The sequence below is a fragment of the Haliaeetus albicilla genome, chromosome 3 (genome assembly GCF_947461875.1).
Source record: "Haliaeetus albicilla chromosome 3, bHalAlb1.1, whole genome shotgun sequence".
NCBI classification, from domain to species: Eukaryota; Metazoa; Chordata; class Aves; order Accipitriformes; family Accipitridae; genus Haliaeetus; species Haliaeetus albicilla.
In genome coordinates this window covers 25,989,929-26,008,220 of record NC_091485.1, presented here as the reverse complement: position 1 = coordinate 26,008,220, position 18,292 = coordinate 25,989,929, and the positions used below count along the sequence as shown (strand labels likewise).

The window sequence follows — 18,292 nt, the reverse complement described above, 5'->3', positions numbered from 1 at the left end:
AATAAGACATTTCTGGTTTCAGCCTTTTCTTAGCAAGACAAATGAAAAAATCACCTGGGTTACTGTCTCTAGGTTGAAATGTGTTTAGACAAAAGAATACCTTTCTCTTAATGTTGTGCTGTTTGGCATTGTATCAAGTAGAGGGACTTGCTTGATGCTAAATTTGTGGTATACTTTGTTTACAGCCTTGTGATCAGTGGAGTTGGAGAAGCTTTGCTTGTTTACACTGAAAGGACAGGCACATAAAGAGGAACCAGATCTCACCAGCTGGAAAAGAGCTGACTTGCAGCCTAGAGACCCTATCATGAATAAAATGCGGCAGCAGGAATGAAGAAGTGCAACCAAACATGAGGAAATAGACCTATTGTTTTTTTATTAAGAAAGAAAACTATGCTATTAGTAGTGCTGGTAAGAAAGCAGCATAGTTAGCAGGATGCTTAGGAGCCTTTGTCTCAAACCATAAGACAAACTATTTCTGATTGATGTGGTAAAGGAAAAAACTGCACTGTCTCATGCTGATGGCTCTGTGTGAGAACCTCTCAGTACCGGCTTCTTGCACAGGGAACTGAACTCAGGAAAAGCAGCATTCCCCACTGGATGCCCCCAGTTTTTTTGTTGGAACCTGACAGCAGGTTGTACCAAACAATGTCAGAGCCCAGATCCTGCCATGAATTCAGGATCAGGAAGGATGGATTTTGTCTCCAACTGTTCTGTAAGCAGCAAGCTGCCGCACACAGGACTCTAGTCACGTCGTCTGAACTGGCATGGTGACTGAGGCCATGGGGCTTCTGGAGATAATCCCCTTCTGGAACTGCAGTGGTTTGACAGCTTTGCAGAATGGGGAAATAAGCAATAAATCTCAGTACCTGTAGTGCTTGCTCTTTGTGTATTTTTTTTCCTCTCCCTTTCTCCAAGATTTCTCTTGAACTCTGCAAATTTTTATTAACTGGAGGGGGTGGAGAGACATGTACTGTTCCCAGCAGTGGATTTTCTCTTAAAATATTGCAAGAAGCAACAAAGATTATGAACCTTGAATGAAAGTCATAAAGAGTGTAAGGCAATTCATCTCAAGACTTCTTAAAATAATTTCATTTCTGGTTGCTTAATGGCTGTTAGAAGTTAGTCTTGATATATTAGTGCCTGAGAAAGCAATCTATGTGAAAGTAATATTAAATGATGAGCTGATAATATTGTGGTGAAGGTCTACATGGCAAAAGGAGCTTGATAACAAATCTTCGATGAGGAGAGGGACTTGTCTCACATGACATTAGATATCTAAATTGTAGTCCCTTAATTTGACAAAGTTTCCTTCATGGAAAGTTTCCTTCAATAGAAGGTGCCCTCACAGAGATTATTCTTCTTGAATAGATTGCTGTGTTAATATGACTGAAAGACCCTCTGGAAGTGCTTATCTCTCTGTAGATGGAAACTAGGTGACTAGTCTAGGCAAGACACATGGCTTTTAGAAGGCTACAGTCAGCAGAGGCATGTCTGCTTCAATCTAACAAATTCCACCAGCTCCGTTTTAAAGTATGGCTACATTTTAACTTCAAATAAAACACCATAGTTTAACAAAGAAGGTAAACTTTACAAAGAATTGCAGTCAATTTCTGTGACTGGAGAGTTTTAGGTAAAAATTGGTTGGTTTTCAGAAAAAAATGCTGTAATTTAAAAAAGATAATTCAGAGAAGTACTCTGGCCTATATTGTACCTGAGCTTATCCCAATTGATCGCAAAGGGTCTGTTTATACTGGAATGTTGTCCATGTATGTTGGGTCACACTCTGGCTTGAGTTTGGAGTGAGCTATTTTCTTGCCAGGTGGTAAAACTCAGGTTTGGGAAGAAAGGGGGAGAGAGGGACAAGCATGAAAGAAACATGTGTTTGAACTTGAGCACTAGTCCTGAAACCAACATGAACCATGTGGCATGGGGAGTTGAGCCTGCACTCACGCCCAGGGAGCCAAGACACAGCAAGCCAGGGACCCTCATGGCCTTCCAGTCTGTAAATTTAGACAGTGCTGAACGATGGCTGCAGCATGCTGGCTTTCCCCAGACAACTAGCTCTGCCAGCCAGTCATGACAATATGGTAAGATCCTTGCCGTGTCACCTTTCTGCTGATTTTGAAGTGACTAGTGACCCTGGGAGGCCTCATGAAAGAGTCCCTGTGTGGTAGCTGAGGTTTTGCAATTGTAGCTAGAACCTTTGCTGTGGGAAAAGCTCATCGTGTACCTCTCTTCTTGCATAACTTTCAAGGGTAGGCTGCAGTCTGGATTTTTTTTCTTCCTCTCTCTTGTCTGTGCTGTTCATAGCAATGTACCAAAACCCAGAACACCCATTTGCTCTCTTGCTGGTGGTCTCAGCGGAAAGCCAGTGGCCAAATCAGCCAGGGTTGCTGTAGCATTTTAATTGCAGAGGGCACGCTTGGGGCAGCTGCGGGAAGGTTGTTTGGCTGCAACAGGCATTATGTTGTCTGGGCTCTGGGGGAATTCAGTCTCTGTACCTGCTGAATTAGTATCTCCATGTGTAGCAAGTCCTTTTTATTTAAGGACTTTTTTATTTAATTTCATGCATGTTAAACAACATTGAACTGTTTGCTTCTGCTTTCATTTTTGTGCCTTAGCGCAATGTGCTTGCATTTCTAAGACTCTGCTTGGTGTAAGTAAAATACTGCAGGTTTAAATTGATTGCCACATAAGCAAATCAAGGAAGCAGAGCGAACAGTGAAGTTGGGCTCCTCTGTCAGACGTGGCTGGGAAGAAAAAGCACCTTCTGAACCGACCTGACCTGCTTCAGGAGAGGATGACTCCTGCGGACCAGCATGAGGCTCATCAGTCTTGCTGAAAACTTGAAGTAGGGTAGAAGTGGAGCTCCAGGGCTTTCAAAATCTGTCTTTGTGTATTCAGAGTTGTCTCAAGATACTGAAGGCGTGGGCTGGCTTCCTTCTTCCTCAGGCCGTGGCAGAGGTGACAACAGAGCTGGGGTCCGGGGTGGCAGCCGCCCCTGTGGGATTGCCTGTGAGCAAAAGGCTGCTCAAGCGTTGCCAGCAGTGAGCTGATGGAGGGTTCGCCCTGCTGTAGGGGAAGAGGTTGGGGGGAGAGAGCCCTTTGGAGGGTTTCTGGCTGTTGCAAGAAGTGGTGCCTTTGTAAACACGAGTGCTAGGGTGGGGATGTCAGCCTGGAAAGGGTGAGCTGCAGCCCTAAGATGACATCTCCGCTGGCACTTCAGAGCAGGGGTGCGATACAACCCTACACGTGAGACATGGGAGGGCACCTGTGGGAAGACCCTGGCTATCCCCGCTGCTCCTGGGAAGGGGTGCATTTCCACCAGCGGCACCCAGGGCAGAAGAGAGACAGACAGGCGCCGGTTGGGCTCCCTGGTCCAGCAGAGAGGAAATGAGGGGAGGACAGGCACGTACTGGCCGCTTGCAGAGGCTGGCAACTGGAGGGGATGGGGCAGAGCAAACCTCATGATGTCCTGAGGAAGCAGCGGCCTGGTCTTTAATTCAGCCCTGCCTTAGAAGGAGGGATACTGCATGGTAAAAAACACACTTCAGGGTTGCTACAATGATCTTCGAAGCAGGAAACCTCATAAGTTCAAGTTTAAGATGGCTCTTGCAAGACTAGTGAAGAGTTATGGTCAGTAATTTAGAGAAGGAATATGCAAGGGTCGATTCTTTATATCTAATTGACCTGTATTCCAGTCAGTCAAAAATACAAAGAAGTGATAAACACACAGCTCTCAGGAAGGAGTTGTTCCTCTAGGTTGCAAGGATGCAATGACACCAATGAATGCCTGAATGCAAAGCAATGGGTTTGTAGCTCAGCTGGTATAAGTACCTCTGGTTTTATCAGTATCCATCATTTAAGGAACTTACAGTCTCAAGGCTCCCCAGTTCTTGGGCTGTTGGCACAAGACAGAGAGAGAGGAGTGTGCTGGTCTTTCTGAGAGGCAGCAGGTCCCTAGAGGCTGTCCCATCACACCATTTTCACACCTACTGGTTTTGATCAAACCACTCTGACAGAGATGGTCCTGAATCATGTAATACCTTTTTGATCTTATCTTGCTCACACTTTTATTTTCCACATCTTTTTTTTTTTTTTTTCTCCCAAAGTACTTGGTTTGTGGCAAGGCTTGTATTACCTGCTGCAGAGGCATCACTGATGCATGTTGCTACCCTTCATGATAAAGAGCTTCTACTTAAAGCCAAGTGCCATCAAAAGAAGACTGAAACAGTAAAGCTGCTGGATGTTGACTACAAGTGGGTTACTAAAATGCAGAAAACACAGATGCCATTTCAAAACAGTCTTCTGGATCTGGCAGCTGTGACATAGCTTCCAGCAGAAAATGTTATTAAATGAATTAAATGAACGTGATGCTTACCACTGAAGCGATTCTGTTGTTGCCTGTTGCTGCGTGGCTGTTGTGCCTCGTGTTGGAAGAGGATCTATGCCAATCTTTTCAGTACCAGTTTAATACTGAAGCTGAAAATCCGCAGAGTAAGTGATCATAGGAAAAAGCAATAGGAAAAGCTTTTAAAATTCTTTTTAAAAAGAGCAATAGACCTATTAAAACGCTAGGGGTAAGGGATAGAGTTCTGATTTACTATTACTCTTTTTAACACCAATGTCTGAGTTGGTGGATAAGTATATATATATATATATATATATATATATATATTTCTGTTCTTGTTTCCCATCCTCAAGAAGATCTGGAGAATTCAAGAAATGTGATGTCAACATAGAACATGTTTTGAAAAGGATGCTTTTATTAAGTTTTGTAGAAAAGTTAGTTGCCAGGAGCTGTACTGAGTGCTGAGGAAAGGTTTCCTCCAGCTTTGTTTCACCTGTAAGCTAAAGGAGACGGTGGGTTGAGGAAAACTCCATAGCAATTTGTCTTGCCCAGAGCAGAAGCTGAATGAACAGCTTTCAAAGAGATCATCTGCGAACCAGGCAACAGGCTCAGTGTGAAACTTTAATCCTGTTCCAGACCATAGACACAGGGACAGGCTCATTTTGTCTGAAAAAGAAGGTGTGGGTGAGGGGAAGGAGACTGGGGGCAGGACTGAAAAAAACTGAGGCTGAAATACTTTTGTACCAGGAGATAAAATGGGAAGAGATTTGCTTCTGAAAAATGGGTTGCTTATTCATAGGGGCTTTTTTATTAGAGTATATTACAAATACATGTCTGTTCAGTCCCAAAAAGGAATTAGAAGAGCCCATGAAGGTTGTGTAACCATTTCCATATTAATTGCCTGGTTTGAGAAGCTTAACCCTTTCTTAACTATGCTTTGAAAGTGACATTGTGTAAGCCTTGATTTCTGCTTAGAGAATTGACTTTTTTGGAAGAATGCTGGTGAAAAAAAGTTGTGTGCTCTCTTCTTGATCACCAAGTTGGGGAGTGTACCTCCCCCTTACTATCTGGGATGGGAAGCAGTCACACAGTGCTCTTCTACCTCTTAATAAATGCCTTGGCTTCCAGAATAGGTGGGGGTAGCCAGCTGGCATGTTAAATTCTTGATTTGATGGCATAAAAGCTCTCTTTGAAAAACACACTGAGAGCATGCTTAGTATATTTTGTCTTATGCTGTCATTGAGATTTAAAAACATGTAGTTCAGAACTTGTTCAGTTGCCAACTTGTTGCCTGTATGGAGAAGTCTGTATATAGAAGAATAGAGTAAAATGGGTGCGAGCCTCTCGGAACATTCCTGCCTGGCAACTGATGAAATCCCATAACTGCATTCGCAGACATGACTGTAGGAGACACTGCGTAGTGTCAGGAACTGAGAGTGCTTGAGCTTTTCTTCCTGCTGTTTGCCATCAGCAGTCCTGTACCCTTCACAACTCCCCACAAACGTCATTTCAAGAGAGAGGCAAACTTGCATTTCTACAGATAAGGCTGGTGAAGAGGTGGTTGCTCTCCCCTAAGACTGATGTTGGTTCAAGTACTTGAAGGTCAGTACCCTTGGGAAGCAGACGTAAGGCCCATTTTCCTGTAGGAGTTTGATCCATGTTTACACTTAAACTTCTGATTTCTGTACCCCTTGCCAATGAGGAAAGCTGGTGCACCAACAAGTTGTCTGTGCTGGAGTTGCAGGCACCCAGTGCCTTGCCATACTGTGTAAGAACAATGCCAGCCTGAGGCAAGCTGCTAAATAGAACAAGCCTCCAGCACAACCCGTTGAAAACTGATAAGGAGAAGGGTTGATGTTGTTTGGAGGAAATGGATATTCAGATTGAGAAACTGGTAGATTGGAGTTAGGCTCCTTAAATCATGAGGCAACAAAGATGGAACGGAAAGGTGGAGAGCTGGGAACGGCGTTTGCCATGCCTAGCTGCAGAAGGAGTATCACTAACACCAGACAGATTAACAAGAGGGTTAAAGTTTCTGCTAAGAGACCTGTGGTTCAAGCATGAAGTTGTTAAGCAGAAATGTTTTGGAATTTGCGAATGCCCGCTGTAAGAACTACACTGCTGTAATTAGCAGTTACATCGCAAAAGCAGAAAGCATTCGTTGACTAGGGTGGGGAATACCGCAAGGCAAATATTTCTCAGACCTTCCTTTTGAAAGCTGTGGAGACTAAGCCAGTCTGGCTAATTGTCCCCTCTAGCCCTGGCTGGAGATGGGAACCAGAAGGGATTTTTGATGTTTCTCTGTCATGTACCTTCTGGGACACCAGGGGATGAGCTTTAGCTTCAAACGAGGCATGGAAAACTTCTGTCAAGGAGTCTCCTCTCCCTTACTGATGCCTAGAAAACAGTCTGTTCTTTGCCTTCCCAGGGGAGGGGGCCCTGTGCCTCCATGCCAGTTACCTCCACAAGTTCACAAGTTAGCAAATGAAGTTCATTCAGGTTAGAGCAGTCAGAAGAAATTTTAATTGAGACACTCCATCCCCATAAGTCTGCAACCCTGCAGGCAGTCCAATGCCAGCAAAAAGATTATCAGCACATTGCCAGCGGTGCTCAGCTGATCAGCCCTTACAGTGAGTTTCTTCATTTAAGCTGAACGACAGAAGTGCCAGCTCCATTTCATCGTCACTGGAGATCAAGCTAGAGGTAAAGTTGTATGCGACTCTGCAGACATTGCCCTGGATCTCACTCGTGAGCAGCTGAATGAACCGGTCTACTTGTGTACCAAACTTCAGCAGTTAGTGGAGTACACCCCAATAGCTGTAGTGTAAGAGACACAATAACTTTTAGCAAGCAGAAGCAAACGGCATCCAGGTTCCTCTCTTTGCTATCCTGCTCCTGGCTGTCCCACTGCCAAAGACTGAGATCTGCAAATCACTCCAGCGATGGCCGCTCAGAAAACGGAGTTGAACTTTCTTTCAAACGTTATGCTCCTTCAGGGGGAAAGAATTGTTTTCTCTCATTTAATGTCTCCAGTTATATTCAAAGAATTAGGATGTAGGATAGACACAGAAGCTAAAAATTTCAGCAAGACAGCTTTTATTTCTTTATTATACTTGTCTGTTCATACTGTCTTCAGCATGGGTGCTCCTTGGGCTTATTATTGATGATGAATAAGAACAGACTGTGTGGAGATTAACACAGATGGTTGTAGCCTCAAAACTTGATGAGCTGTAACCAAAGAAAATAAATCTCTATTTTCAAGGAGAACCTTACACAACAGAATTTCATGTGGCTCAGCTGTATTCAAAGTGGAATATTAAAATTGCTGAGCAAAGAATTGAATGGCTCGTGTTGTGAATAGCTGTGTTGTATGGGTAAGTTGCTTACCACAGCCTCTCAGATGGAAAAAACTCAACTATATTGTTTTCTTTTGGGTTAAAACAAACAAACAAACCCTCTGTGATTCAGAAATCTTTGGAGAAAAGCACCAGAGCAAATGTTGAATTGCAAAGGCAGCGCCACTGAAAATTTTGACAGAGCAACCCTTAACCTCCTGCTACAGAAATTGGTGTAAAAGCTAGAAAATAACTCCCCCTTTCCCTTCAAAGTCTCTCTCCTGTTTTTTACTCTTTTTGTTTCTGAAAAAGTGACACAAGGGCACCATTCTGGTTCAAACTTCTCTTTGAAACCATGGAAAGTCAGTTTTAAAGGAGCAAATGCAGTGGAAAAAAGCTGAGGTGATTGTGTAACCTCTTGCTGCCAGCATCTGGGGCTTCAGCAGCTCATGGGAAAACAGGGAGAGTTTTCTAGACTAGAGGAAACTTGGGTCTATTACCATGTTCTGTACCGTGAGTTAATAAACCACCTCTTCTTTTAAACTGGTGCAAGTTAAATCTGCTAATCAATCAATCATGATACCCCATTCACTTTGTATGGACTTCAGGCTAGATACAGCTCCCTTAAACAGATGGTTGTGCTGACGGGAATGTCTTAGGCTGTGACTTCAGCTAGGAGTAGGAAAATAATGGAATATTGTATTGCACAAGCTCCCAGTCAGCTCAATTGTTTCATCCAAAGGTAAAGACTGGAAGGGTTTTGCATGTGTTTATATTTTTTTTAGGGAAAGAAGAGAAGGGAACATACTCTTAAAGAGCCCATGTCTTTCATGTTGGTCTCTCTGAGAGACTTCATGAACTCACTTCATGACAAATTCTTTCATGGGCTGGAGATTTGCCGATCTTGCCTTAATAGGAAGGTACAAAGTACTCGGAAATATTTTTGACCACTCCAAAAATATATTCCTGCTATAGAATTCTATCATCATTTTCCATCTGATGGTTTAAAAACAAACAATAAAGCAAGACCATGGCATGAGATTTCAGCTGGAATGTTCTTTAAGGTTTTTGGAGTCTTGGGGGTTTTTTTTGGTGTAGAATTCATTAAGTTTCATGTCATCATACTGGTTTCATCTCCCCTTATATCCTATAGTAGTTGTATATAAATAACCATAGTTACGGTTATGCTAACAATAAATATTTATTTTATTTTATTGCTACACAGTTAACTGCAAAAAAAAAAATCATATGAAGACAGTGTTGTTATTAAATCAATCAGTAGGTTTAAGAGCAGCAATTCTGCTTGTTTTTCCAGCTTTTTATTTATCTGTTTTCCCCCTTAAGAATCCCATTGCTAGGATCTAAGCTCAGTTGCACTTTGAAAAGTCTGTTCACCGATTTATTGGCTTCTGCTCTACAGCAGCAACCCAGGTGTAGATGGGTTTCCATGTGCCTTATGGGCTTCTCCAGTGTCTGATCAGGTCTTCAGTAAAGGCTACTAACCATGACTTCTTCCCTCTACTCAGCTGCTTATTTTAATGAAACTACAGAATGATGTCCCTGAGACTCCTACCACTTTCTCAAACCTAGTGATGGGTACAAAAGCGAGCAGTGGAAGCCTGAGTGTCATCAGATATGTCTCAGATCTTTAAGAAATTAAAGAGAGAATAACTTGGATGGTTAGCAAATTTAACATCACAGTGATAGATGTCCTATTGTATACGTCCAAAAGATCAATTTTGCAAAGTGTCTGAACTTCCTGCCGGTGAGGAATATTTCAATTTCTCAGCCCTGTGGCCTTGCAGACTTTCATGCTACTCTCCTTTATCTTTCTAACTAAGGATCTGCTTTGGGTCACAGACTGCCATTTCTTGAATATTTGTCTGTAATAATTGTGCTGCCACCATCAATTAAATTCACCAGATATTTTTCTTCCTGGCCTCCTGCAGCTTTAATCTGAAACTTTCCATTTTCCTGTCCATAGACACCATCACAGCCTGAACAGAGTCCAATTTTCCATTAATGGACACAGCAGGCTTTTAAAATAAATCAGACAAAGGGTGGAGTCTGCAGCTCTGGATGCACCGTGTGAAAGAGTCAGCCAGACTCAACTCCCAGCACTGCACCAGCACTTTTTGCTTATCTTTGCGTTTATTGAAATAATAAAAGGTGAACCAAAAGGAGAAAAAAAAAAGAAAAAGAAAAAAGACACCTAAACAGCAGCAGTCAAGCAAAAGCACCTAACAAGGAATAAAAGAGGAAACAGGAACTCATAGTTCTTAATCCATCTACACGATCCATAATTTAAACTGTGATACCTGAAATGTTCCTTAGAGAGTACATCTGAATGCAATGCCTCGTATGCTTCACTGACTGGTAGAGGTCTAACTCAGCATGATATTTCTTAGGTTAGAGGAAATGAAAGATGGGGTACAGGACAAAAAAAAAAAGTCTTTTTTTTCTTCTGTGTAGGTTGTTGTTTTAATTCAACCCCAATCTGTACAGCAATAAGATGATATACAGGTCACCCGGGAAGGCAGGTGACAGCTTGCAGAGTCTTGGATTCAGAAAAAATTAATGAACCTCTTGGGCTTTCATGGGAGATGAGCACTTTGCAGCTTTGGTGGTGGCTTTCTGTGCATTGTAATCTTTGCCCATGGAAATACCCCAGATACTGATTGGCATCCTGTCTCTGCTGCTCGTTGGAGGACGTTTTAAGATAGCTGGGAGAATGTTGCTCCAGAAGAAGGTATTAAATACTGAGCTTTCAAAAGCATGCTGTGCTTTTGAAAGATGTGCATATAAATGCCCTGGGATTGCTTATAAGCTGGAGTTGGTCTAGTTTTGGCTAGAAAAAATGCTCACAACTAGAGGAGACTGAAATTGAAACAACCTACTGATATTTGGAAATGCATTGGACTTTGTCCATCTGAAATGTCTAAATCATGCTTAGATGGTTCATTAAAATGCTTGTGCTCCATGAGGAGCTACGGTGCAGTTAGTTTGTGGGTTGCAGCATGGGAGGTCAGAGCACTGACCTAGCTGTCTTTGAATAGCTCACTTTTGGCCCTGAAGGCAGAAGAAAGGCTGCTAATGATTGTATTGCAACTGTGCTGTTCAGCACCCTTTTAGTCCTCCCTCAGCTGGTGGGAGAAGAGAGAGATGGTGATGAAGCGGAAGCTGATGATGAGTGGGTAGTCATTGCTTCAATTCTCCTTTCTTTAGGCGGGCATGTCTTCAACATGCCTCAGTTCTCCCTTTTCCTCCAGGGATGCTCACGTGGACAAAGGTGGTGATGGCCCCTTGCTTCCCTTCTTGCCGGCGCTCTGGGTTTCCTTTTGAAGGAAGGCTGAATGGGGGGTGGGTGGGTGGGTGTACAGCCAGGTCTTACCCCAATATGCAGCCAAGAGGTAGCCAATATACAGAGGTGGGAACCAGGCCCACCATGTGCTCCTGCCCTGCCCCGAAGACAGACCTAGTATTTCTCATGATTAAAAGACTGCACGGGGCAGTTTAATTGACAGGAGTCGATTGCCTCACAGGCTGTGCTCTCACCCACAGAAGTGGGAGGACACGAGGAAGGTGTCTGGGGTTCAGGCCTCTGGTTAGGGGTGTTCACATGTGTCGTTCTGCAGGCACATCCAGCTGCCAGCAAGTGGGGAGGGACTGCAGAAACAGCACGGTCTAGACCATTAATCCAACTCGGGTGGTAACAAGTCACTCATTTTTGCTCTGAGTGGGATGAGAGCAGTTTAGAAATAAAATCCTTTTATCCACCTTTTTAAAACTTTACAGCTATTACGTGTCTGCATTAGGTTTTTATCTTTAAAAAAAAAAAAAAAAAGAATTACAATCAGGCTTCTTTAGTTGCCAGCAAAAAATACCACTGGAAACCACAGACTGACATTGTTTTCTGCTTATTTATAATTTCATGAACGGTTCCTCGCTCCCTCACGCAGCGTGTCAGACCATTCAGCTCTGCAATTCTTTTGAATCTATTTCTGGTGCATTATCGTCCCTCCCCATCCAGTGTGGCTGTTTAGTGAAGGCTGTGTTGAGGTGTAGAGTGGTGGGGGGCCGTCATGAGTGTGCTGCTTTACCCACTGGGGACTGCCATGTGGGCTCCTTGCAAGGGGGGACCAGCACGTAATGCATCTCTTGTGCTTGCCATTTGGTAAGCTTGCTTTTTTTTTTTTAGCATTCTATAAATATGATATTACCTGCTTTTTATTTTCATTTGTGTGTATGTGATGATTGGCTAAGTGTGAGAGAAGGAGAAAGAGCTGAGAGCTGTGCACTCCCAGGCGTTCCTAACAGGCAAACAGATGGACAGAAATGTAGGGACCGGAATGGGGACCCTTTTGTCTTCTGGTGTGAGACTAAAAGCCAATGCTGCACCCGCTGTTCTTGTGCTGCGACACAATGCCTTTGTCCTTTGTAAAAACCCAGCACAGTGCAGCTGTGCGGGCAACACAAATAATCGGTGTGGCAACAGAGGAGAAACAGGTGGCTTGAGGTAGTCTAGATCTACTCTCCAAAACTTTCCTTGCTGTCAGGCTCCAGCCTCTACAGGTGCTGAAGAAAAGCTTGCCTGAAGCTCAGTTGAAAAACTAAAAGAAAAGCCCAATATTCCCTCTCCTAAATCAATGAACAGAATCCATTTCTGGTAAACGAGTCTCTGTTTGTGGACACCAGGGATTTAATACTGGTTTGTAAATGAACGCTTCTGCCTCTTCAGCCTCTTGCTCTCCCAGCCAACTCTCAAAGTAAAAACTCTCCAGCTGTTGGTAGAGGGAAGCAATGGGGAAGAGGGAAACTTGCCCTTCGTGTCCGTATGTGCTGGGAAGGAGAGAAGAGTATAAAGGCTAGCTCACTGATGCTGCTGAATTAAAAAATGAGGGAAGTTGAGGCCTTGTGTCAGTGGTTCTGAAAACCTGGCCTGCAACAACTTCTTCCTTGATGGACATACCCACTGATGTCAGCCAAAGCAACACTTCACTGCACTTGGAAGCTCTTGGAAGAGGGTTATTTTCTTGCCTCTCCTTTTAATATCTTGTCTAACTAAATGCCAGAACTTCGTTAAGAATAGCAGCTGCTGCTGAGGACCCCCCCCATCCCCGAGTTCCCACAGGGGAAAGATTTCAGTTTCAAGTTAGATGAAATACTGACATGAGTTCAAAAAGTTATAAATTAGTCATCAATTAAATTTCACTGCAAACTGGAAGGCTTCTTCTGGTTTGAGGAATTAAGGCCTGGAGCATCTGTCTAAACAGTGTAGCAGAGGCAAGGGTCCTAGCTGATTCTGGTTTAAGATGATGCTCAGCAAGATTATGGAAAGGGGTGTATGACAGGCTAGAGGAATGCATAGAAAAGGCAAACTGGCTAGTACCCAATATTTAGCTCTCACTAAGGGAAGGAAGTGTTTGCTGCTCAAATCAGCGGCAACTTCAGCAACTTCTTGGTTCCCCCTGCCTTGCTTTGAAGGTATACAGGCCATTTTCCAGGATCACAGTTCCTGCTCTTTCCCAGTAGCACACTATAAGCGCTGCCCCTCCTCTCACTGTTGGTCCTGGTATTTGCTGCTGGGGTCTGGGCAAGGTTTTTTTTCATAGTGACTGAAAAGCTCCCCTCTGAGCTCATCTGGACCAGCGGCCTCCAGGCTGAGGCAGGGAGTGTCTGGATGTATGGGCTCACAGTGAAGTCAGTGGGAAAAAACAAGGTTTAAGATTTCATAAAGGCCTTTATGCTTGTGTGCAACTTTCTTTGAAGGGATGCACCTTAAGTTTCTTTTTCCTCTTCTTTTTTTTCCCTCTTCACTAGAAGTTTTACAATGGAAGATGAGCAAACTAAGTTCAAATCTGTCTCACACTCCTTCCCTTCCTTCCCAAAGGTGCAACTTGGGACAGATTTCAGTCTCAGCTAGTGATGTTAGCATTGTTGCTGTGATTGCTCAGTCTCTCACCTTGCTAAACTACTTTTACCTTTTCTTTTTTTCAATGTTTAATGTGGGGCCTGGTGCTAAAATCTTTTAGCATCGTGGGAAGGTGTTACCGTCTCCTAACAAACTACTCCTTACTGCTTCCAGGAAAGACTTATGCTGTGGGCTCCATATTTTATGAGGCTGGAGCAATTAGCTGCAGTATCATTTAAAGACGTTACAGACTATCCCAAAGAAGCCACTGCCTGTTAGTAACTAGTTGTGGAAAATTAGTAGTAAAGCATTTTTCTGTATATCTGTTATGTTCTGGGGATAAATCCAGCTAATGTTCCTATTGCCACAAATATGATTTACAGCTGAGGGTCTCCAGAGAACCCAGACAGTGATGGGTGGAGGTAAGGAGCCAAACCTTCCACATAACTTTATTAACATGGAATGAAAATGCACAATAAATAGGTGTTGTTTGGTGAGACCACCTAGCTAGGTGTTGGATTTAGGGGCTATCATAGGTGGAAAATAATAGCTTGAATGCCAACAGGTGGTGGATAATTGGGTGTGTGCATGCATGAATGTCCAAAACTGAACTTTCAACCTCCCGAGCGGAAGCAGCTGCTTGTGATCTACAACTGGTGCAGGGGCCAGTTGTAAATTTTGCTACCACGTGCACTAAACCAAAGTGGTGTATCCCAAATTCTCCAGTGAACAAGGGGTTGTGAGACATGAGCAATGCTGAGGAGCCTGCTTGTACCTCATTATTCTGCACACCGATGGTTTGGACCAGGAGAACCAGGGCCTGGCAGCTCCAGGAGGAGGAGCTGGTGCCAAAAAGAAGGGCTTTAAAAAACCAGCAAACCCAGAACAATGGTCTGGGAAGAAGAAGATTAATATGTTGGCTGGAGGAAAGATCCTGGAAGTGAGGGCTCTGCAGGGAGACGAATGCCAAGAGATGGTGAGGGCCCTCAGGCAATCCCACCACTGGCTTATTAATAAGCAGCTTTATTTCCCAGAGGAAGACAAAACCAAAACCATTTGACACATACAAATGAGAGAACGGAATAATTTTACATACTGTCAATGGTGGAAAAGAGTCTGGGTTTTTCAATTATTTTTTTTTAAACTTTTATTTCTTTTTTTAGAAAAGGAATAAACTCTGCATGGTAGAGTGTACGGTATAGAATTTCAAAACAGAACAAATGATATGGAATGGATTATTTTCCCGAACTATTTAAACTTGAACCTAAAATCATTTGTAAATCAACACTCATTACCATGTAAGACAAAGGAAAACAATCAACATGGTTTTTGTTTGGTACAGATTTCCTCTACCACTTCAGCCTGAATTTTCCCAGGGTTGGAGAGAAAAGGGGGGCAAATCCTGCCCGTTGTCCTAACCGTAATTGTACTGACCAAGCTTTGTGCTCTGAGATCTAGCATCATATGGCTTTATATACGTTCCTAAGTGAACAGTGCAACATCATCATCGTCTTAAGTGTTTATTCCACATTCAAACTGTAACTGAACATCACTCTGAAATCCTTTCCCGCCCCCAAAACAACAAGAAGAAAAACAACAAAAAGCAGAAAGTCTCCAGCAATCAGATTTCATCCCAGAAATCTGTGTAAACTGTAGATCAGGGTTGGGTAGCAGCACAGAAGACAAAAGATGTGACAGCATGATTCAATAGCGTCTCTAAAGACTACTGTAAGACTGTCATTCTTTAGTCTGCATCTTGCAATCACAATTTGCTTTTTCCCTGCAATACTATAAAGCAACATAAAAAAAAATCAGACTCAAAAGCAAAAGGTAGAAGCCTTTACAGAAAGGTAAAGCTTCTGCTTAGCCTTGAGTGGTCGCTATTAGAAACAGATCTCTGCAATCAGAAGCAAGTCTTGAACATATATACACGATTTCAGTGGGAAGGGATGCAGCCAAGGATGGAAGCCCCCCTAGCAGACCCGCAGACCGTTTTGGCTTGTAGGTCAACACTGCACACCGCCTTCTTGGGCTGAATAAACCGGCAGGGCAGCTGTAGGCATTAGGCATGTTCCAGGCTCTTGGCTCCTCTGTTCCTTGGCTGCGTGGGGGCCGGGAGGAAGACGAGGAGGAGGGAGCAGGAGTGCTGGGCAAGGGCCCCCCCTCCCCTCGCTCCACAGCCGGCCAAGTGACGCGTGGGTTGCAGCAGCGTGGGGCGTTGCACCGGGGAGGTTAAGTGCACGCTTTTCTCTTTAGCCCCTCCTCCCCAATCCTGTTGGAATGTATCTATATCAGTAATTAGATAAGTATTAATAATAACTGTAAGCTAGCATAGTCACCCTCCCCCTTAAAATGGAGGGAGAGCAACAGCAACAAACAAATTCCCATTTGTCCTGGCATGTGTAACCTTTCCAGATCCTGTAGAGCAATCATACGCAGGCATTTTTCATACTAGAATTTAAAGGAGACAAAGCTGGTAAAGAAACTGGATGTTTCCTGGCCTAACTGAAGGAAATAATAAAACTGATTTAAGTAAGAGAGAAAGAAAGTAAGCATTAGTGTGTTTACATCCTCTGGTATGTCCCACTTCTCTACGTTCTGCTCACAAGCCCTTTCCATACTCTGAGCAAGCACTCCCAAACTTAGAAAGGTAAGGCTTCAGCTAAAATCTCACAGCTGAGATTATTATTTATTTTATATAATTACCCTAAATGTAAGTATTTGACTTTACCGGATCCATGTGGGGCATGTCAAGGGCAAGGCTTGTTAAGTGAACCAGCACAGAAGAAGACTGGACAGGGGTGTAATCCCACAGGATAACAGCAATTGGAACGATGTCCGTAAGCATGGCACTAGCATAGTGTGTATGTAGCATCGGGGAGCTTGGATGAAACCCTCCAGCTTTCTGGGTGTCCAGTTAGAACCAGGGAAGCTGCAAGAAGTTTTACTATAAAACTCTAGTAGTGAAATGTCTAAAGGAACTGGACCTCTAACTTCAATGGTCACTGATTTTCGGTTTTGCACAGTTAATTCTAGTTAAAACCCAAAACTTTAATAGCTGATGCCCCTGTTGTTGGAGCCTTAAGACACCTGTTATACTGCTGAGCCCTACTCTTCTTTTTTTTTTTTTTTTAATAAAACACTGTTTTAAGATAGAGCACAATAAATGTGCTTATTACGCACTCTAACATAGAGCACAGAAATACAACACTACAGAGTGCAAGTCTAACCATCTCCACAGTGGGAAAAGTGCGAAGGTTAAAAATATGCATGTGGCTTAACACAAGATATTTTTAAAAAACATGACATGGAAATCTCATACTAATGCTTTCATCTTTATCACAAACATGACTGAAAACTTAAGGTCAGTTGCTGATCCTTCTTTCATAGTAGTAGTAGTGTAATCCTTTCAAAGGTACAATGTTGGAAAGATCAGAGAATAAAAAAACCAAGTGTCCAAAAATGATCCCATTTACCACTTTTCCAGTAGTTATGTTTTTCAAGAAGTAAACACGTAAGGTCACCTTGATCTTCGCCATCGGTAACTGATATACTCGGAAACAGCTAAGCCAACCAACTGGACTGAGATCAGCTTGGTGTCGCACACGCACACACACACGGATACACACACAAACACCCCACAGGAAAAAGTGCACTTTCAATTGCTGATACAAAAATAGATTGGCACATTCTTTTTGACACAGTGAAGATATCATCTTTAAAAGCTTTTTCACGTTAAGAAGTCCTCTTGGAAGTTGCAGCAGGTCTGCAGAAAAAGCGCTATGAGAATGCACTCACGTGGGCTTCCAGGGTTTGTGTGATGGAGAGAGGGGTGGTCATGGAGGCTGCCCTTCAAATTTTCGCCTACTTTTTTAGCTGTAGTCCCCACAGGTAGGGTCAGTCACCACCCAGTTTCAGCATGTTAACCATTTACCAACAGCTCAGTCTTCACCTGCTTTGAGAAAGTAATGATACGTAAATTTGTCAAAGCTGAGAGTCTTAGGCTGATGCACTGTTTCATATATGTTGCCGGAAAAACTATTCTGGGGAGAGAGAGAGAGTGAAGTGTTAGGAGTCTGATTTTGCATTTCCAGTAGTAACTGCAGCTCAGGAGAGCCAAGCGGGAACAGTCGGGAGCCCCTTCCCCGCAGGGCAGCCAGCGCTAGGAGTTCTGCACCAAGCGTCTGTAGTGCGGCATCACTTCGTGCTCGGGAAGGTGGAGAGCAAACTCCAAGGCCACCAGCACCGGGAACTCAAAGGCGATCAGCTCTCGCCTGTTCAGCCGGAATTTCTCTTCCAGTTTCTGCAATGACAGCCGAGATAAAAATACAAATAAAAACAACGTCTTTGTGAATAAGGATTTGACTTTCTAGTGCTTTCTTACAGATGACTTTATTCAGAACACGCACGCTGCTGTCATTAAACCTCTGCCCCGCTGGACTTGCATGGCTCTAGGTTTAGAAAATGAGAGCAGGATGAACTGGATCTACTGATTCCTTGCTATGGAGGTGAACATACAAAGCTCAGCCAGCCATGCTATTTCTGACATGTTTGCCATTTCACTCATTCCATCTCCAGCAGATACATCTTCTAACGATCATAGTGATTACCACTGCAGGAAGAGGAAACTCCTGGCTTCATGCAAACATCAAAATCACTTGTGTAATGGAAGACACACATCTCGTAACTGCCCAC

At 43.4% G+C, this 18,292-nt stretch overlaps 2 protein-coding genes across 14 annotated transcripts in view; one reads left to right on the top strand and one right to left on the bottom strand.

Annotated features, from left to right (window-relative positions):
• TMEM241 (transmembrane protein 241) overlaps nt 1-18,292 on the top strand; it is an 82,463-nt gene that overhangs the window by 56,870 nt on the left and 7,301 nt on the right. For 8 of the 12 annotated variants that reach the window (XM_069779157.1, XM_069779159.1, XM_069779156.1 and 5 more), the window contains one exon: nt 186-871. The exons of 2 other annotated variants lie outside the window; for them this stretch is intronic. In XM_069779157.1, the coding sequence (XP_069635258.1) occupies nt 186-246 (61 nt within the window). In that variant the 3' untranslated portion in view covers nt 247-871. Of the gene's footprint in view, nt 1-185; nt 872-4,112; nt 4,526-17,691; nt 17,958-18,292 lie in introns of those variants that run through there. 2 more of the 12 variants (XM_069779166.1, XM_069779161.1) reach the window with 2 other exon arrangements.
• Nucleotides 14,691-18,292, bottom strand: part of CABLES1 (Cdk5 and Abl enzyme substrate 1) — a 76,299-nt gene continuing 72,697 nt past the window's right edge. For both annotated transcript variants that reach the window (XM_069779152.1, XM_069779151.1), the window contains one exon: nt 14,691-17,900. In XM_069779152.1, the coding sequence (XP_069635253.1) occupies nt 17,760-17,900 (141 nt within the window). In that variant the 3' untranslated portion in view covers nt 14,691-17,759. The remainder of the gene's footprint in view (nt 17,901-18,292) is intronic.